Source organism: Symphalangus syndactylus, chromosome 5, assembly GCF_028878055.3.
Source record: "Symphalangus syndactylus isolate Jambi chromosome 5, NHGRI_mSymSyn1-v2.1_pri, whole genome shotgun sequence".
NCBI classification, from domain to species: Eukaryota; Metazoa; Chordata; class Mammalia; order Primates; family Hylobatidae; genus Symphalangus; species Symphalangus syndactylus.
The window spans coordinates 47,131,338-47,152,308 of record NC_072427.2 but is presented as its reverse complement, the minus strand read 5'-3'; the positions used below and the strand labels follow the sequence as shown (position 1 = coordinate 47,152,308).

Genomic DNA, 20,971 nt, shown 5'->3' with positions numbered 1-20,971 from the left:
GTCCCATTTATGTATTTTTGTTTTTGTTGCATTTGCTTTTGAGGTCTTAGACATGAATTCTTTGCTTGGGCTGATTATTAGACGAATATTTATTGAGCACCAACCATATATGACAAACGATGTACTAGGTGTTGGGAATACAATGGATAACTTACATGAATCACCAGTCACACAAATCTCTTTTATCTTTTTTTTTTTGCCTTACTTGACAATTTGGGTCTTTGAGTAAATGCCATTATTCTTTTTTTTTTTTTTTTTAAGCACACTTTTGCATCTCAACCACCTAACACACTGCATCCCTGAGCAACCCGGAGGGGCCGGTTCCTGCACCCAGGCCAACACAACCTAAACCCCAACACGCCAGAAGAGGAATAAAGACCAACGAACTTCCGCCCACCCAGTACAAACGTCGAGAGAAATTCGTAGATGCCTTGTCAAAATTCAGAGGCGTCCTACGTCTGCTTTCCCAATGAGACAGTTACTTTTCGTTTGTCTCAGAGACTGGGATTTTTTTTTTTTTTTTTTTTAAAGACCTTAGGCAGGAAAAACACCCCAATCGGCTGTTGTGACAATCAAACGTGTCTAAGAAAATTCAGCCAATGAGAGTGCGAGAGTGCATCTTGTGTTGGCCAATGAGAAGAGCGTGCCGTGCGCAGGGCCGCCCAATGGGGCGCAAGCGACGCGGTATTTGAATCCTGGAACAAGGCTACAGCGTCGAAGATCCCCAGCGCTGCGGGCCCGGAGAGCAGTCCTAACGGCGCCTCGTACGCTAGTGCCCTCCCTTTTCAGTCCGCGTCCCTCCCTGGGCCGGGCTGGCACTCTTGCCTTCCCCGTCCCTCATGGCGCTGCTCCGACGCCCGACGGTGAGTGTGCCCGGGGACCGCTCTCAGAGGGGAGTCCGTCGGCCCCACAGCTCCCCTGTCGCTTCTCTCATCTGCTCCGAGCTTCTCCTTCCTAGCCGGGGCTGCTTTTCTCTTCTCCGGAGCTCCCCGCTTCGCCCGCGACCCTGGCCCTGCGGCCGGTCCTCTCCGGCCGGCCTTTCCTCGTCTGGATTCCGCCCTCCCCTAACCCGTCCCTGCCCCGGGGTGGGAGAAGTGTAGGAAAGCGCTTCCGAGATGGCACCTGTCAAGTGAGCCCCCAGAGCACTAGGCCTAGTACTCAGCGAGCGATCCCCGAGTGCTCTTCATTGCAAGAGAGTTATCTACTTCCACGTTCCTGGGATTTCCCTCCCCCTTTCTTACAACTCCTTGCCAACTAAGGGATCTGTGGTAGGGGCTGGGAGGAGGACTGGAAGGGTTCTGTAGGCAGTAAAGTGTGCTGCGTGTTTCATCAGGCAACTGCCAGGCTGTTTTTCAGATTGTTCACGTTTCTTTTTGTATGAGTTTCCCATTTATTTCTGCACGCTAAGTCTTCCATGCTACGTTCACTAATAAATGGGTTTGTCCCATTAAAAAATTAATTTCTTTACTCAAATGTAATAGAGATTTTTGAATATAATTTGGACCAATGTGGCAGACTGAGAGAAAAGGGTCCAAATTCACTTATTTCATCCTTGCAGAGATCAGAGTGTTACGGTGTTTTGGGTATTTTTCCTGTGGGCTTGAATTGTACCGGGACCTACTTTTTTCCCTTGCTGAAAGCTAGTAGGCCCTGACACACCTGAGTTCCATCATCTTGGCTATAGGGTTAGATAAAAGCTGCCAATTTTCCTATCCAGATGAATTTAAATTTAGTTACATTACCAGGCTTCTACCCATAAGCATTACATTTTCAAACACTTTTTCAGATTGGCAGTTGCTGCTGAACAAAATTGAAGTGTGACTTTTGAGAATCCTAATAGATTGAATACATTCATCATTTAATTAATATCCTTTTGTGGATCTAAGTCCAACTGACAAGTAATTTTTTATAATAGTGTATTCTATAACGTTATTTAATAGTCAAAAACTTTCTGTTCAGGAAAGGCTTGAGTTTCCCTGGCCCCTCTCTCTGCCTGGTAGATCCACTCAAACCCCTTGTTGGGAGTTTTATTAGAGTCAGGACACTGAACTCTCAGGGATAGGATGTGCTGGTTTTTTGCGTTTTTCTTTTTTAATGAAATGTTTATCACTTCTATAATGAGCTTTTTTGGTATGAGTTGCTTTTCCTAGCAAGTTTTATTTCCAAGCACATTATGTCTAAAGCAGGTTAAGGTCAACTGACAATTTTTATTTCATACAATTCCAACCTTCCCTGAGTTTGGGAGCTAAAACTATATTATCCAAGAAAACTACTTCCATTCTAAATATCCTTAATATAAGAGAAAATCCATTCTATGGCAACCTCATTTTAAAAAGCTGTAGTTCTGGCCGGGCGCGGTGGCTCACGCCTGTAATCCCAGCACTTTGGGAGGCCGAGGCGGGTGGATCACGAGGTCAGGAGATCGAGACCATCCTGGCTAACACGGTGAAACCGCGTCTCTACTAAAAATACAAAAAATTAGCTGGGCGCAGTGGCGGGCGCCTGTACTCCGAGCTACTCGGAGATGCTGAGGCAGGAGAATGGCGTGAACCCGGGAGGCGGAGCTTGCAGTGAGCCGAGATAGTGCCACTGCAGTCCAGCCTGGGCGAAAGAGCGAGACTCCGTCTCAGAAAAAAAAAAAAAGCTGTAGTTCTAAAAGATCATGCATACAGGAGCATTTCTTATTTGTAAAATGGCATAAGAATCAAAGCTAGTTTAGGTTTTAAACATCTGGTTTTTAAACAACCAGACCTATTATTAACTATTAATATTATAGCTTTATTATTTTTCATCTTAATTTACTTTTTACCAAGCTCTGCAAAGGAAGGTTTTTAAGTATATGCCTTTAACTTGCAGGGATCTCTAACAAGTGATATGGGTACTATATGAGAAATAATCATTAAATACTAATAAGCTTTGAAGTTCTCTTACAGGCCCACTTGAGTACTCAGAATAGCTTTGCAAGGTTAGTGGGAGGATCTTTATTACAGATAAAGTAGATGGGTGATTTGCCTAATTTAGAGTGATGTTATTAATCACAAATAGCATTTTTAGACTTCCTGAAATGTACCTTTTCCATCTTGCAAATAGATCTTGACGTATTGTCCTTTCCCAAAGCAATTCTAAATTTGAGTATCTAACATTAGCAAAGTATTTCAAATTCTTTCAAGGTTTCATTACTTTTTTTTTTTTTTTAGGTGTCCAGTGATTTGGAGAATATTGACACAGGAGTTAATTCTAAAGTTAAGAGTCATGTGACTATTAGGCGAACTGTTTTAGAAGAAATTGGAAATAGAGTTACAACAAGAGCAGCACAAGTAGCTAAGGTAACAGTGATGAAGACTGAATGTGAATACAGAGGCTGATTCTGTATAGTACTGAGTCCCACAACGCTGGCTGTCTTGCCCTATCAGTGTTTCTTTTTCCTTATAGAAAGCTCAGAACACCAAAGTAACAGTTCAACCCACCAAAACAACAAATGTCAACAAACAACTGAAACCTACTGCTTCTGTCAAACCAGTACAGATGGAAATGTTGGCTCCAAAGGTAGGAAGTTCTGAATTTACAAACATATTTAATGAGGTAGCCTGTTTTTAGCCAGACTACAAGGGTGCCTTTATCATTGCTGTACCTTTTAATGAACATTCATAGCTGGAGCTCTGCTTCGAAGCAATAATGTAGGAAATGAGTATATACACCTTTTAACTTAACATTATGACCTTGAAGCTGGGCATGGTGGCTTATGCCTGTAATCTCAGCACTTTGAGAGGCTGAGGCAGGAGGATCGCCTGAGGCCAGGAATTCAAGGCTGCAATGTGCTATAATTGTGCCACTGCACTCTAGCCTGGACAACGGAGCAAGACCTTGTCTCTGAAAAAAAAAAAAAATATTACGACCCTGAATAGTAAAGTTAATTACCTTAATACCCAAATAAAGGACAGAATGGTTCGGAAAATTTGTGGAATGAGTGAGATTTTTAGGGGTAGAGAGAAGCTGATAGCTTATAGGAAAGGGCACCTTTTTGGAGAACAAAGTAGCAACAAAGATCAAGGTACCAAAGCGGATATGGACCTATAATCATGTCCTTTCGTTAAGGAGTCTGAAAGACTTAACTGAGTCAGGCGGCTTGTGTGAGGAACCAGAGGCTGGGAAGAAGGTTGCAGTTGGATTTGAAGGTCTTGGAATTTGGATTTTTATCCCATTAGACTTGAGGAAACAAAGTTTTGAGGAGTACCGAAATGATGAAAACAATGTAGGGAGGTTAAGTTAGGAGGTATTGCACTTGTCCAAGCAAGAGCTGGTGAGGGTCTGGAGCTAGCCCAGATCTTCCCTAAGCGCCTACCCATACACCAGTATCAATACTGGGTATGAAGAAACAACATCAAATGTGTTAGGATGTCTCAGAATGTCTTTCAGGGACATCATCTTGTATTTAGGAAAGAATACTTTGGACACATGGCTTGCACTGCAGGAGTGGTATCCTTATCCACTTGGATATTAAATAAACCATTTATGCAATAAATGAACAAAAAGTAGGAAAGTCAGGAGAGGGCGGTAGCTTTGGTAAAGGTATCCTGTTTGGCTTCCGATTTGTTGAGGTAACCGAGGGACATCTGCCTGGAAATGCAGTTGGAAATGTGGCAGCAACACCTGAAGGCAAGGACCAGATTTGTCAGCTTTCTCCACAGAGATGATGGTTGAAAGCTCTTTGCTCTTTATGAGAACTAAAGCTTAGAACAAATAGTTGAGATGGGACTTCATTTAAAAAGCCTTCCCTAGAAGGTTTCTATAATAGTGACCTCCTGAAAGCCAAACCCAAAGGCTGGTTTTCAGACCTTGATCTCTTAGCAGTTGTGTAGTGTTTTACATGTGTAATGGTTTGAATGTGGTTCCTCCCACATCGCAGGAGGGCGATTTGGCAGTATATATATATTTTTGGGGGGGACAGAGTCTTGCTCTGTCACCCAGGCTGCAGTGCAGTGGCTCGATCTCTGCTCACTGCAACCTCCGCCTCCCGGGTTCAAGCGATTCTCCTGTCTCAGCCTCTGGAGTAGCTGGGATTACAGGTGCATGCTACCACGCCCAGCTGATTTTTTAGTAAAGACGGTTTCACTGTGTTGGCCAGGCTGGTCTCGAACGCTTGACCTCAGGTGATCCACATGCCTCCGCCTCCCAAAGTGCTGGGATTACAGGTGTGAGCCACCGTGCCTGGTGGTAGTATAGTTCAAATGGTTATTCTCCATACCCAGTAGCTTTGTTTTTTATCCAAGAAAATGATCAGAGGGATAATCAGGTACTTTTAAATAGTGCTATGATGAGTGTCTGTTATAGAGTAGAGAAATACCCTCGTTAAATCCATTTAAGGAAATACTATGCAGCCATAAATATCATGTTTTAGTAGAATATTTAAAGGCATCAAAATGCTTGTAACATTAAGTGGAAAAATCAGATTATAACAATATATAAACAGTGCAACCCCAGATTTGCTTTTAAAATGTACATTTGTATGCAGAATATTGATGGTAGTTATTTTTGAGTATTATGTTGGACTTAAGATTAACTTTCATTTTCTTCCTTAAAACTTCAAACTTTTACCATGGGTACATATTACTGTTCAAGTTAGAGAAGAAGAAAAGAAGGCTTTTTTTTTTTTTTTTTTTTTCATTAAAGCAAAGACCACAAATATGTTACAAAAGAAACAAAGGGAAAAATAGTTTCCTCCTGTGACCTCCATAACTTCACCCTTTTTGTGTTTCCTTTACTCCTTGGCTGACTCCTTTTTCTCTTGCTTCCTGGCAAAATTGAGGCCACTGTTTGAGATAAAGCATTATGGACCTGTAGCTCAGTTCTTATAAAAATCAATTCCAGGGTTGAAACATATAGTGACATGTTGTAGATTTAGAAGTTATCAGGAATTAATGAACAACAGTTATTTCCAATTCAAATATATTTCCCTCTGAGAAAGACAGTAGTGAAGGAATCTCTAAGTCCACGATTTAGGTAGAGCCCCACCTTCTGGCAGGTGAGTCCCTCTACCTCCCTGTCTCTGGTCAGCTTTCTGGCCTTTACTTTGTCACGTGCTCTATCTGCAGGGTTATCACTGTTCTTTAGAGCCATTCCCTGGAGGTGTGGAAATGCCACTTGAGTGCACAGGTTTCTAGCAATTTTCCTGGAAAGATGATAACATAAGCCACGTGTCCATGATAGGAGATGTTCCCAGTCTTCTAACCAAATTTATACTATCCTTTTTGCAAAACTAGAGGGCAGGTTTCTTTCTTTGTAGCAGTTGACACAACTGAATCACAAAGTGCCCTGGCTGAGACCTTGGAAGAGTTCCAGCCCTTTACAGGTAGTCATTGAAGCTTATTATCCTGCAGGTTTTGGAGAAAATGGTGTTTTTTGCTGATTAATGAGGCTTTGATAAACACAGTAGTTTGAAAGGACATGGAAGGCTTTCTACTAGTCCCATGTTTGCTGGACACTGGGGAAACAAGTTGAATAAACCATCGATTCTGTCTAGAGGAGCTCCCAGTTAAGTTGGAGGACATAGGAGTAAAAGCATGGCTTTATCTGTCACAAAGAGAGATGCATGCTTATGAGAGGTACTGAGGAGTCATAGCTAGAACAGATTACCTGACCAGATGAGTAAGATCTTAGAAAGGGTCTTACAATAATTAAATTATGTTGGAGTTCAAAATGAATGCTTTCAAGGAGTTCTAAATTAAGGGCCAGGGCAAGAATCTTTGTCTTATCCTAGTGGCTTTTGTTGTTGACTGCTTGACTGATGGACAGGATCTCACTATGTTGCCCAGGTTGGACTCAAACTCCTGTGCACAAGCAATCCTCCCACCTTGGGCTCCAAAAGTGCTGGGATCACAGATGTGAGCCACCACACCCAGCCCCTGGTGGCTTTTGGATATGGCTAAACTCAGTTGCACTTCTGAATAGGAGCCAGAAAAATATTCTAAAGTGGTATGATAGCACATGATAACCTCTGTCTCCTTAAACCAGAATTTTTGTTATTGACTGCCCTTCCAGGGGTGGGTGATAATGCTTATCCTTGAAAAAGTTAACCTTCAACTGAAGCTGCATATGCTTATTACAATGCAAATGTGATTCTAGTCACTTGCTAAACTCCTTCGGTTTTTCACCTTAACATTTGGATAAAATCCAAGCTTCTTAGCTTGGCTCTTGTTCAGCTTTTCAGCTCATCTTCTCATACCTCACAGGCTATCCTGCTGACATCTCAAATCAGTTTGCAGTTCCCAGAATTGCCTTGATTGTCTTTGGTTTCCTTTTGCCTGTTCATCTTCCTTAAGGTCTTACCGTCTCTGGTACCCTGGGTACCTCTACTCATTGTTCTAGCTCCTTGAGGTTTCCAGGTTCCCAAATTCTATTCTATCCTTTTCTTTTCTTTTCTTTCTTTCTTTCTTTTTTTTTTTTTTTTTGACAGAGTCTCACTCTGTCTCCAGGCGTACAGTGGCATAATCACAGCTCACTGCAGTTTTGATCTCCTGGGCTCAGGTGATTCTCCCATTTCAGCTTCCAAGTAGCTGGGACAAAAAGTGTGCGCCACCATGCCTGGCTAATTTTTGTATTTTTTGTAGAGGCGAGGTTTTGCCATGTTTCCCAAGCTGGCCTCGAACTCCTGAGCTGAAGCAATCCACCTGCCTCAGCCTTCCAAAATGCTGGGATTACAGGTGTGAGCCACCGCACTTGCCCTGGGTTCTCAAATTCTTGAATAAATGGCATGTATGCCTGCATAGCTCTTGCTCACCTGGTCCTTCCTCAGTTTAAGACCTTTGATTTAAGAGGGGAGGACATGTTTTAAACTGCTCTTTTTTTTTTAATTGTTGTTATTGATGCATCCTCGAAGACTGGAAATGATAATCATTGAGCTTTACTGTAAATTAAAATTGTCTTTTTTTTTTTTTTTTTGAGATGGAGTCTCGCTCTGTCACCCAGGCTGGAATGCAGTGGCGTGATTTCGGCTCACTGCAACCTCTGCCTCCCAGGTTCAAACGATTCTCCTGCCTCAGCCTCCTGAGTAGCTGGGATTACAGGTGTGTGACACCACAGGCCCAGCTAATTTTTGTATTTTTAGTAGAGACAGGGTTTCACCATGTTGTAGGCTGATTTCAAACTTCTGACCTCGTGATCCGCCCACCTTGGCCTCCCAAAGTGCTGGGATTACAGGCGTGAGCCACCAGGCCTGGCCACCTCCTCTTTTTAAAAAATATTTTATTACCTTAATATATATTCGTATAGCTTAGTGTCTTGTTAGGTTTTACTTGGAGAAGTACTTTTTTTTTTTTAAAGCAATGATTTGGCTGGGTGCGGTGGCTCATGCCTGTAATCCCAGCACTTTGGGAGGCCGAGGTGGGCGGATCACAAGGTCAGGAGATTGAGACCATCCTGGTTAACAGGGTGAAAACCCATCTCTACTAAAAATACAAAAAATTAGGCAAGTGTGGTGGCGGGCGCCTGTAGTCCCAGCTACTCCATAAACTGAGGCAGGAGAATGGTGTGAACCCGGGAGGTGGAGCTTGCAGTGAGCCAAGGTCGTGCCACTGCACTCCAGCCTGGGCAACAGAGCGAGACTCCATCTCAAAAAAAAAAAAAATTTAAAAAAGCAATGATTTATTTATCTTTCATTAATAAATACTTGTTTTAACTACTTTATAGATTTTTAATTTGCGTAATTTTTATAAATAATTACCCAGTCAGCATAGGAGAGTGAAATACTGAGTTGTGAACTTGCTCAGTCTTCGCTCCCTTCTCCTATTTTATTTATAGACTGCAATATGCTTTTCTCCTTTTTAGTTGCCAATTTTTCAATTTAGAATAAGTTAGTTAAAGAGAAGAAAACATTATAGTGCAGAAGAGGCTGCTACTAAAGTAGAAGGATCAGCTCCAGTAATCTTTGAACCCAGGTGGTCAAGTTTCTTTCATTTATTGAGCACCTACTACGTATCAGGGATTATATAGATGTTTGAGGTACCTTAGTGGGCAAAACCAATTAAATAAACGTAAGCTTTTAGAGCTTACATTCTGGCAGAGGTAGACAGAAAATAATACACATACTATATAAACTATAGAATTTTAGAAGTATAGGTTTTATGAGAAAAAAACACAGAATAATACACATACTATATAAACTATAGAATTTTAGAAGTATAGGTTTTATGAGATGAGACATATGGGTAGGGTGGGAGGACAGGAATTGGAGGCAGGTGATAATTTTGTTTTTTGTTTATTTGGTTGGTTTTGAGGCAGAGTCTTGTTCCGTCCAGCCCAGGCTGGAGTACAGTGGCGTGATCTTGGCTCATTGCAACCTCTACCTCAGCCTCCTGAGTAGCTGGGACTACAGGGGCGCACCATCACGCCCAGCTAGTTTTTGTATTTTTAAAGTAGAGATGGGGTTTTGCCATGTTGGCCAGGCTGGTCTTGAACTCCTGGGCTCAAGCCATCCACCTGCCTTGGCCTCCCAAAGTGCTAGAATTACAGGCGTGAGCCACCGTGCATGGCCTGATCATTTTAAATAGGAGTTAGAATAGACCCCATTGAGAATGTAATATTTAAGCAAAACTTGAAGAAAGTAAGGGAATTACCCATATGGACATAGGGGCAAGCATTCTGGGTAAGAAGAACCTGGCTTGAGTGAAGCAGTCAAGGCAGAGAAGCAGGAGACGGGTCAGCGAGGGAATTGGGGAGGGCCAGATTATATAAGGTCTATAGGCCATTGGGAAGACTTAAGTTTTCAGTTTGAGTGAAATTAGAGAGTTTTAAACAGAGAAGTGTCTCTTGAAGAACTTCACATACTATATCTTGAATTATTCACCTCTTGGTATGAAATTTGTTTTGTCTTTAACATATTTCAGATGTGTGTATGATATTGATATTTAAGCCAGTTGGTTCTGCATGTATTTGTGGTTAAGGCTGCTCCTACATGTGCCTTAATTTGTTGGTGTAGGGTCCTTCTCCCACACCTGAGGATGTCTCCATGAAGGAAGAGAATCTCTGCCAAGCTTTTTCTGATGCCTTGCTCTGCAAAATCGAGGACATTGATAACGAAGATTGGGAGAACCCTCAGCTCTGCAGTGACTACGTTAAGGATATCTATCAGTATCTCAGGCAGCTGGAGGTAGTTGGGCCTTTGTGTTTTGGTTGTATAAGCAATGTGGAATTTACCACACAGCTGGGAAGGAAGCAAGGTCAGCTTTTTAAACTTTTGATTCTACCCACAGGTTTTGCAGTCCGTAAACCCACATTTCTTAGATGGAAGAGATATAAATGGACGCATGCGTGCCATCCTAGTGGATTGGCTGGTGCAAGTCCACTCCAAGTTTAGGCTTCTGCAGGAGACTCTGTACATGTGCGTTGCCATTATGGATCGATTTTTACAGGTAGGTGTGGCTTCAGGGACTTCATGCCAGTGGCTCATTGAACATTGCATTTATGCTTGGGGGATAGAAAACGAAAGTGGGTACTTCTGAAAAAAAGACCAAAAATCAAACTGTGAGAAGTCAAAGAACTTTAGGGACTAAAAAGGGAAGTAATCCAAGTGTGTCAAGCCTTTGATGATGCTGACCAATATTGGGCATTTCTGTGAGGCCAGCCAGCTAAAAAGTACTTGGGGGAAATATTGCATTGCCACAATCCTTCATCAGAGGACATATACTATCAGTTGGGCGGAAAGTCCATCTGAAGCCTGTAGTGCCTTTGGATGCTGGTTTTCTGGGCCTGCTTGCACAATTTCCATAGTTTGGTGCTCTTTGGTGTTAAGTTTTAAGTTTCCTCATCTGAAAAACAGTTTGGCTGGAGAACCTCCACGTTTCCAGCCAACTGTGTCATTGAATCACTGTAGAAGAAGAAGGTGGCAGTATTTGTTTTTTTTAAAGGAGCAGGGGTTGTGTGTGGAGTGGACTGAGAATGTAGTGTAATAAAGAGTAATATAAGAAAATAAGAGAAAAAAATAATCTTCAGCATATTTATGAGTGGGTAATGCACAGCCCCTGACCTGTTAGAAGAGACAGCAGATATAAATTGCCAGTGTGTTATCTACCAAACAATAGCCCTGCAGATAAGGTTTTATTTATTTAAAGTCAATATTCAGGATAGAGGTTTAGGTCAGGCACAAATTCTGTCCAAACAATGTAATAAAAATTACTTTACAATAATGGCCCTGAGATACTACAAAATCCCAGGTAGTATGCATTCCTCTTTGGGCAGGAAAGCACAACAGTATTTTAGGTAGGTTTATTTTTTATTTTTTTGAGACAGGGTTTTATTCTGTTGTTACCCACGCTGGAGTGCAGTGACCCAATCTGGGCTCACTGTAGCCTCAACTTCCTGGGTTCAAGCAATCCTTCTGCCTCAGCTTCCCAAGTAGCTGGGACTACAGGCATATGCTACCACGCCCAGCTAAGTTTTTGATTTTTTTATAAAGATGGGGTTTTCCCACGTTGCTCAGGCTGGTCTCGAACTCCTTAGCTCAAGTGATCCGCCCACCTCGGCCTCCCAAAATGTTGGGATTATAGGCATGAGCCACTGTGCCCAGCTGTGTTAGATTTTTAATAATGAGAATTGAAGCAAGAAAAGTACAAAGTCCCAGTTGTGGAGAAAAAAAAAAAAAAAAAGCAATTAAGGGAAACACTTTATCCTAGCCTGAGAGTCTCCCTGACTCCAAAGCATTAGTGAAAGATTTTCTAAGCTGAATAATGGGTATGCTTTTGGTAAGGATTGAGGAAATGAGCCATCCATTAAATTCTCACTTTTTTCTTTGGCCTTATCTCTATTCAGACCGTGCTTAGTGTGTCAGGTCAGGGCTGCCACAGATACTCAAGTCAGCACGAGGTTGTGGGAAGAGTGACTGGGAGCTTGGTATTCAGGCTTGGATTCTTCCCTTCTTGGCAATTGAATGATCTTGGCGTGGTGTCTGAATCTGTTCTCAGGACACCTATTTGTAATTGACGAATAAAATATGTCCTTCCTAGAATTTTTATGAGGATTGGATGCGATAATATGTTAGAATCTTAGCACTGTGCCTAGCACACAGTGCTCAATTACAGATAGCTGTCGTGATCAGTGGTAGAACAGTCAGGTCTCCTGTTCCCTTATGAGCAAACACAATGTGCACTTTTCCAGGACGACTTGGTTTCCTTTCCCCTTCTCCCACCCAAAGCTTCACTCTTCTTGTTAGGTGTGACTTTTGATACATTAATTTTCCATTAGGTTCAGCCAGTTTCCCGGAAGAAGCTTCAATTAGTTGGGATTACTGCTCTGCTCTTGGCTTCCAAGTATGAGGAGATGTTTTCTCCAAATATTGAAGACTTTGTTTACATCACAGACAATGCTTATACCAGTTCCCAAATCCGAGAAATGGAAACTCTAATTTTGAAAGAATTGAAATTTGAGTTGGGTCGACCCTTGCCACTACACTTCTTAAGGCGAGCATCAAAAGCTGGGGAGGTAAGTGCCTCCAACTCTGTAAGAGACTAGTTTTGCTTGGTGTCTCATCCCAGAAACCTTGACCTAATTAAAGGAAAGCTTATTTATAGGACGCATCCTTTAGATAAGTCTTAATGCTTACCTCATCAGTTCTTAAGAGAAAAGGCCTCATGATCTATGTTTACAACATAGTGTGGAATAGAGTAATTCTTGAGAAGGATAAGTGAGTTAAGTGAATTGGAGTTCCTAGGCCTTCATGCAGAATTTTGCAAGACAGTAATTACAGTTGTGATTCTTACTGTCCCTTGCTGTTCTTTCTTAGGTTGATGTTGAACAGCACACTTTAGCTAAATATTTGATGGAGCTGACTCTCATCGACTACGATATGGTGCATTATTATCCTTCTAAGGTAGCAGCAGCTGCTTCCTGCTTGTCTCAGAAGGTTCTAGGACAAGGAAAATGGGTGAGTGGTGGATTTAAGAAGAAATTAATTAGGCCACATTTTAGTCCTTCATAATATGAAAGGCCTTAGCATTTTTACAACACTATCCTTGAAGCAATTGGTTTTGTTTTGTTTTTGAGACAGGGTCTCGATCTGTCGCATAGGCTGGAATGTGGTGGTGCCATCACAGCCCACTGCAGCCTTGACCTCCCAGGCTCAAGTAATCCTCCTACCTCAGCCTCCCGAGTAGCAGTGACTACAGGCATGCATGACCATGCCTCGCTAATTTTTGTAAATTTTTTTGTGGAGACAGGGTTTTGCCATGTTGTCCAGGCTAGCCTCGAACTCGGCTCAAGCAGTCTGCCCACCTTGGCCTCCCAAAGTGCTAGGATTTCAGGTGTGAACCACTGTGCCTGGCCTGAAGCAATTGTTTAAAGTCCAAATGCCTAAAGGAAAGCTACTTGGAGAGGGGCATAGGGGCTTGTGCTTGTAGTTCTAACTACTTGGGAGGCCGAGGGAGGAAGATCATTTGAGCCTAGGCCCAGGAGTTCAAGTTTAGCCTGGTGAACATAGAGAGACCCCTGTCTCTTGGGAAAGAAAGAAAGCAAGCTACTTGGAACAGTTCAAATAGAAGTGAGTTGACTATATATACCAAGGTGCATGTATGCAGTATAGAGTTGTACAGAATGAGGAGGGCCACTAAGAACTGATATGTATAATTTCTTAGATACTATGTTAAGTGAAACAAGCAAGTTGTCAAGCACACAAGACAAAGGAAGGCCAAGGCCTGACTGATTTAGCCAGTAAGAATAGAATGAGCCACTTGTAGATTCAGAAGGGTAGCCAAAGATGGCATCTCCCTGGGTCTTTGTTTCACATGGCAAAAAGGATAATGTGGAAACAAATGGAGCTGGATGGCTGCAATGCGAGCCACAGGTACACTGTTGTGGAGAAGCCAGTTCTAGACCACTGCTAAGCAGTCTTCTAGTCTGCAGCTATACCCTGAGAGCAGCACAGTAGAAAACCTCATCAGAACCTAGGGGATATGAAGCTGTCTTGGCCGGGTGCCATGCCTGTAATCCCAGCACTTTGGGAGGCCAAGGTGGGCAGATCACCTGAGGTCAGGAGTTTGAGACCAGCCTGGCCAACATGGCAAAACCCCCATCTCTACTAAAAATACAAAAATTAGCCAGGCATGGTGGCAGCTGCCTGTAATCCAAGCTACTCAGGAGGCCTAGGCATAAGAATCACTTGAACCCGGGAGACAAAAGTTGCATTGAGCCGAGATCGTGTCACTGCACTCCAGCCTGGGGGATAGAGCGAGACTCTGTCTCCAAAAAAAATAAAAAAGAAGAAGCTGTCTCGTGACAGCCTCCCAGGAGAGATAGGGAGGTGAGTGGGAGATGGCTGGGTGGCAGCTCTGCCCACACCTGCCATCTCCTCCTTTTCCAGGAGGATCACAAAGCATTTTGCCAGGACAGATCAGCTGTGGTTCAAGCCTTGGCCTGTGTGGCCTATATGGATATAGGCAAGGTCACCAGGGCAACGTGGTGGAGCTGTTCACCTAAACAATGTATATTGTAGTTTACATGTTATGCAAGAAAGTGTGTGTGTGTATGTATATACATTTATATATTTGTTAATTTTTTGGTATAGGAGGAATAAACCAGAAACAACGAAAGTGGAAACTATGGGGTTCTGTGGGAATAGGGTGGAGGTTGAGGATGAGAGGACTTCTGACTGTAACCTTTTATTGACTTCATAATACAGTGTAACTTTTTTTACTTTTGAACAATGTAAATATTTTATGCAAACTTTAAATTGTAATTAAGTGGAAATAAACAATGTAACTACATGTGAAATTGGTAACAGAACACAGAGGAAAGAATTAATTTAAGTACTTGTTGCTTGAGCGCAGGAGTTTGAGCCCAGCCCGGGTAGCATAGCAAGACACCCATCTCTACAAAAAATTAAAAAATTAGTTGGGTATAGTGGCACACACCTGTAGTCCTAGTTACTCAGGAGGCTGAGGCAGGAGGATTGCTTGAGCCCGGGAGTTCAAGGCTGAAGTAGCTATAATCCTGCCACTGCACTCTAACCTGGGCAACAGAGCAAAACCCTGTCTCTGAAAAAAAAAAAAAAAATCTGTAACCTGAACACAGCATTCTGACTGTGCATCCTTAGTGGGATTTAAAGTATGACAAAGTAAAGGAGTAAAGTGGTAACATCAAGTTTACTTAGTAGGTTCATTGTTAATAGTAATCTGTTATTATAATTTTGGAACTATTTTATGTGTATTGTAGGATAAAACAAATTTATTCATGTTATCAAGAACTAAAATTTTCACTCTAGGAAGAGTTTTTTAAATTATTAATTAATTGTTTATTATACAGGGTCTTTCTTTGTCATCCAGGCTGGAGTGCAGTGCTGCTCTCACAGCTTACTGCAGCCTCAATTGCCTGGGCTCAAGTGATCCTCCCACTTCAGCCTCCTGAGTAACTGGGACCCAGCCACACGCCATCATGCCTGGCTAATTTTAAAGTTTTTTTGTAGAGATTGGCTCTCCCTATGTTGCCCAGGCTGGTCTCGAACTCCTGGGCTCAAGTGATCTTCTTGCCTTGGCCTCCCAAAGTGCTGGGATTACAGACATGAGCCACTGTACCTGGCCTAAGAGAGAAAATACTAACAGTTAAAAACAAAAGGTAATCCTCACGTAGGAAATAGCAAAACAAAAACAAAGGAAAACCCCTATTATGTTTTGGAAATAACAGCAAATTCATAATAAAGAGTCTCAGAAACAGTGACAACTCAGTAGTAGTGAGCATATTTAGTGCCCACATCTTGGATACTAAATACCATTATCTACTGGCAACTAGGGCTCTTTAGTGAAATTGCTGATTTCAGGGCTATGGCAGGGGAAGTACAAGGTGAGCCTAGAACAATTTGTGCCAGATAGCACACAAATTCTCAAAGATCAATGAGGTCACATCAAAAGGACATAGGAGAGCTGGTCATGGCAGCATGTGCCTATAGTCCCAGCTACTCAGGAGGCTGAGGCAGGAGGATCCCTTGAGCCCAGGAGTTTGAGGCTGCAGTGACCTATGATTGCACCACAATAAAATAGGAAGGGAAGGAGGGACATAGGAACTGGCTTGAAAGGACTCTGGCTGACTGAATTAGAGCATTAAAAAGAATAATGACAGTAATAGATTATAGTGTATAAAAAAAAGGATTCCTGGGTCCATAATGATATAAGAAATAAAAGAGGGGTTCATTTTTAAAAATCAGAATACCAGCTAATTAAAGTAGAATGATAGAATTAGAAACCACTAATTTTTAACCTGTAATGTAATAATTTATTCAAGCAAGGTACATCAATGAATGCAAAAATCATTAGATGGAATAATTTTGGGAAACAAGATTCATGTAGTCTCAAATTATCATCCCATAGATGCTTGTTAATTCTGTAGCAAAACTGCACATCTATGAGGAAGTGGTCTGGTGGTTTCCACCTTCACCCAGGGATTAAGCTCAGCATTACCATTGGCAGACGACCTGAGTTGCCGTGCCGTGTTGTGCAGTAAGATGCATACATTATCACCTATTCATGCCCAAAATGTTTGACAGGAATTAAATCATGAGGAAATGTGCAAATCCAGAATGTGAGACATTTTAAAAGGAACTGCCTCGATGCTTAAAAAAAAAGTCACTGATGACAGTGTTTCTTACGTGAGAATGGTGTTATGGATAGGTACGAAAATGTGCTTTTTAGAATATGCTTCTGAAACATTTAGCAGGGATGTGCTGTGATATCTGCAAATTGCTTTCAAATGGCATAGCAAAAATTGTGTGTGAGTATACACAGGGAGAGGAGGGAAATGTGGCACATGTTCATGATTGATCAATCTACGTGAAGGATATATAAGAGGGTAATTCTTTCAGTTTTTCTGTAGATTTGGAATTTTTTGAAATAAATGAAACACTTGAGGGAAAAATGTCACTGGTACATGGTACCAATGGCTAATTTTTAGTCACCTTACTCTTAAATGTGCTTCGCTCTCCCAGTTTTCTGAGAATTTATTTCAAAATGCTAGAAATTGTGCATTATTTCAATTTTTACTCTTGTTTCCTCTTTCTTCCCTTCAAAGTATTTTAGGATTAAATTGTGTAGACTGGGCACAGTGGCTCACACCTGTAGTCTCAGCACTTTTGGAGGCTGAGGCAGACAGATTGCTTGAGCCCAACAGTTTGAGACCAGCCTGGGCAACATGGCGAAACCTCGCCTCCACAAAAAATAGAGAAACTGGCGGGACGCAGTGGCTCATGCCTGTAATCCCAGCACTTTGGGAGGCTGAGGTGGGTGGATCACTTGAGGCCAGGAGTTTGAGACCAGCCTACCCAACATGGTAAAACTCTGTCTCTACTAAAAATACAAAAATTAGCTGGGCGTGGTGGCACATGCCTGTAGTCTCAGCTACTCGGGAGGCTGAGACATGCGAATTGCCTAAACCCGGAAGGTAGAGGTTGCAGTGAGCAGAGATTGTGCCACTGCACTCCAGCCTGGGCGACAGAACAAGACTCTGTCTCAAAAAAAAAAAAAAAAAAAAAAAAAAGAGAAATTACCCAGGCATGGTGGCCCACAACTATAATTTCAGCTACTAGGGAGGTTGAGGTGGGAGGATCACTTGAGCCCGGGATATCAAGGCTGCAGTGAGCTCTGATAGTGCCACTGCACCCCAGCCTGGGCAACAGAGTTGAGACCTGGTCTTCAAAGAAAAAAAGAGATTAAATTGTGGTTTATTTTGCCAATTATACCATGCATATAAAAAAAAGTACTTTCACTTTTAGAATTTCTGTCACAGAACTCTTAAAGTCAGTTGAGATATGTTTTTTTTTTTTTTTTTGAGACTGAGTCTTTCTCTGTCACCAGACTGGAGTGCAGTGGTGCGATCTCAGCTCACTGCAGCCTCTGCCTCCTCGGTTCCAGCGATTCTCCTGCCTCAGGCGCATACCACCATGCCCGGGTTAATTTTTGTATTTTTAGTAGAGATGGGGTTTCACCATGTTGGTCAGGCTGGTCTCAAACTCCTGACCTCAGGTGATCCTCCCACCTCGGCGTCCCAAAGTGTTGGGATTACAGGCGTGAGCCACCGTGCCTGGCCTTTTCTTTTCTTTCTTTTCTTTTTTTTTTTTTTTTTTTGAGACAGGGTCTCACTGTGTTGCCCAGGCTGGAGTGCAATGGCGTTAATATGGCTCATTACACCTCAAACTTCTGGGCTCAAGCAGTCCTTCCTCCTCAGCTCCTCAAGTAACTGGGATTATAGGTGTACACCATCATGCCTGGCTAATTTTTCATTTTTCATAGAGATAGGGTCTCCCAATGTTACCCAAGCTAGTCTGAAAACTTAAGCTCAAGCGATCTTCTTGCCTTGGCCTCCGAAAGTGCTGGGATTATAGGCATGAGCCACTGTGCCCTGCCAATTTATATATCTTCTTACGTGATACATCTTATTATCAATTGACAGCTGTTCTTTTGCTTGAAGTTTACTCTTTGGGAGGCTGGGTCACAAGGCTTGGTGTGGTAGTGTCTAAGTTCTCTCTGCTGTTTGGTGCTTAACTACACAGGATTCAACAAGAGAATCATAGGTAGTCCTAGTTCTTCTGGATTTGATAGATCGTTGCTTGTAGCACAGTTTACTTCTTATTTCCGAACATCTTTCCCTGACTGACAGTATGGCTGTTTGGGCTCTTGAGCTCGTAAGAGACAGCTGGGCAGGGCTTTGATGCAGGGTTGTGTGAGATGTGGCCAGCACTGTAAAGGGACACTTTAAGTGTCTCCTTTTCCATCCCCTTTCAGTGTTGTTACTTGAAGGACTCCTATGTGTGCATCCTCTTTAAAAGATCCTATGGGACCTTTGGCACTTGATTTAGCTAAGAGCTTCATAATGTCTTAATTTAGTCTGGTCTCAGGGCCAGAATCATCTTGCATTTACCGGCTGCTTTAGTGTTGCTGGTACTGTGAGAGTGGTCAGGGCTTTGATTGAATTTCCAGAAGGTAAGAATATTCTTGTACAGCTTTTACATAAGTAATGTCATCATGTACAAGATGTGTTCTTCTAAAGAAGCAGAGGTTTTCTCTTGCCCCTCAGTCATGTCTGTCTGTCTGCTTCTTGTGTTTCAGAACTTAAAGCAGCAGTATTACACAGGATACACAGAGAATGAAGTATTGGAAGTCATGCAGCACATGGCCAAGAATGTGGTGAAAGTAAATGAAAACTTAACTAAATTCATCGTAAGTACTATTGTTTTCTTAAGCTGTGGAAAGCTTTAGGTTCTGGGTTTTGTGGGTATGTGGGGTGTGTGTGTGTGCTGTCATGTAAATATATTAATAACGTGGGAGTTTTAGCACAAATCCTTTATCCTTTATATTTTTCTGGTACAGTATGGTGTGGAGCATACTGATAAACCCTGAAAGCAAACTTTATTTGAAACAAGGTCGATAGGCTAGCCATGTCTAGGCCCAGATCCCAGTCAGCCAGTCAGTTACTCAATGTATTGAATTACTCTGTGCTTATACCAGCATCCTGGGGAGGGCACTTTGCAAGCAGGGAAGGCTGGTTTGCATGTGATTGGGAAGAGAGAGGGCCCATTTCAGATGGCGGTGTGGAAGTATTGCGTATTCAGATGATGTTACTCAGAGCCTTTGTCCAGGGTCTTTTGAGGCAATGATGGAAAAACAGCTAATTAGCAAGCATGGTTAAGAGGGAAGACGCCCATTCAGGGGGCATCCTGAGGACATGGTGTCTATCTCTGCATGGCCCACCTATGAGGAGGAGCCAAAGAAGACTTAGTGCTGTCCTGCGCTTGTGTGACACCAAACATCAGAGCTCACCAAGTGTGTGGTGGCAAAGAGCAAGGTATTTGAACCTCAGAAGAGTCTCAAGTGTCCTCACAACATGATTTGCTTCATGGAAGTGTAATGTGTGTTCAGTCCTGAGAGGACTGTCTGGGATTTGTTAAGCACTAGTTGCCACCCTCTTTTATCGTCAGTTATTGCTGCCAGGCGTGGAGAACCTGTTATGTCCTGTGGCACTTAGGTATGGTAAACACAGCTCCCCCTCCCATCCCTCTGGTAGCCTATGAGAGAAAGCCTGCCACTTGGACCTTGAAATCATTTGTTCCTATCACCTGTGCTACCAGCTGTGTTTTATTCATTAATGGGGATGGAAGGAAATGGTCAGGCACATGTTATGAGCCCAGAGCTTTCACTGGCTTCAGCGATTGGGCATCATCAATGTGATCATGATTGTAGCTGCGGACCTTTGATAGTTGTGAATTAGACTAGGAATAAGGTATCAGTGGGGGTTCCTGACATGCGCTTAATCACAAATGACTTCTGCAGGCCATCAAGAATAAGTATGCAAGCAGCAAACTCCTGAAGATCAGCATGATCCCTCAGCTGAACTCAAAAGCCATCAAAGACCTTGCCTCCCCACTGATGGGAAGGTCCTAGGCTGCCGTGGCCCCTGGGGATGTGTGCTTCATCGTGCCCTTTTTCTTATTGGTTTAGAACTCTTGATTTTGTACATAGTCCTCTGGTCTATCTCATGAAACCTCTTCTCAGACCAGTTTTCTAAATATATATTGAGGAAAAATAAAGTGATTGGTTTTTCTTAAGGTATCCCATGTGTATTTATTTGTGTATTCTGTACTGAAGAAATCAGTGAAAGCTTGCTTTGACTAATTTCTTTTTGAGCTGTTATGAATAGCATGTAAATTACTGCCATTATGGCTTGGGCAAGACCTTTTTACCATTTTCTCAAATGGAAAAAACTAGAACTTGGCCTCTGAACACTAAACCTATTCCTGAGCTTCTTGAATACAAATAAGTTTATTATGAAAATTTAAAATGAGAGGATAACCGTGACACTTTCCTTTCTAGAAGCTAGTCAGCTGCTCTCTAATTCCTGCATAGGAACTCCTGGCCCAGAGCAACCCTTGTAATGGGTCCCTCTCTCAAAGGCATGGTTGAGACCAGAGAGAACCATCCCATGGGTCACAGCTGGAGAAAATGGGCCC

At 42.5% G+C, this 20,971-nt stretch overlaps 1 protein-coding gene across 1 annotated transcript; it reads left to right on the top strand.

Annotated features, from left to right (window-relative positions):
• The first annotated feature begins 585 nt into the window (after window positions 1-585).
• CCNB2 (cyclin B2) lies at window positions 586-20,573 on the top strand. Its single transcript, XM_055278319.2, has 9 exons — window positions 586-863; window positions 3,198-3,326; window positions 3,433-3,546; window positions 9,974-10,144; window positions 10,248-10,406; window positions 12,235-12,471; window positions 12,773-12,913; window positions 19,074-19,184; window positions 20,295-20,573. The coding sequence occupies exons 1-9, from the start codon at window positions 840-842 to the stop codon at window positions 20,403-20,405; spliced, it is 1,197 nt and encodes a 398-aa protein (XP_055134294.1). The 5' UTR covers window positions 586-839; the 3' UTR covers window positions 20,406-20,573.
• Window positions 20,574-20,971: the final 398 nt, after the last annotated feature.

Excerpts from the sequence above, each read along its gene's own strand:
- CCNB2 (XM_055278319.2), top strand. The coding sequence starts at position 840 with ATGGCGCTGCTCCGACGCCCGACG. Across the intron at positions 12,914-19,073 it reads TTCTAGGACAAGGAAAATGG|AACTTAAAGCAGCAGTATTA; the intron begins GTGAGTGGTGGA and ends CTTGTGTTTCAG. Across the intron at positions 19,185-20,294 it reads AAAACTTAACTAAATTCATC|GCCATCAAGAATAAGTATGC; the intron begins GTAAGTACTATT and ends TGACTTCTGCAG.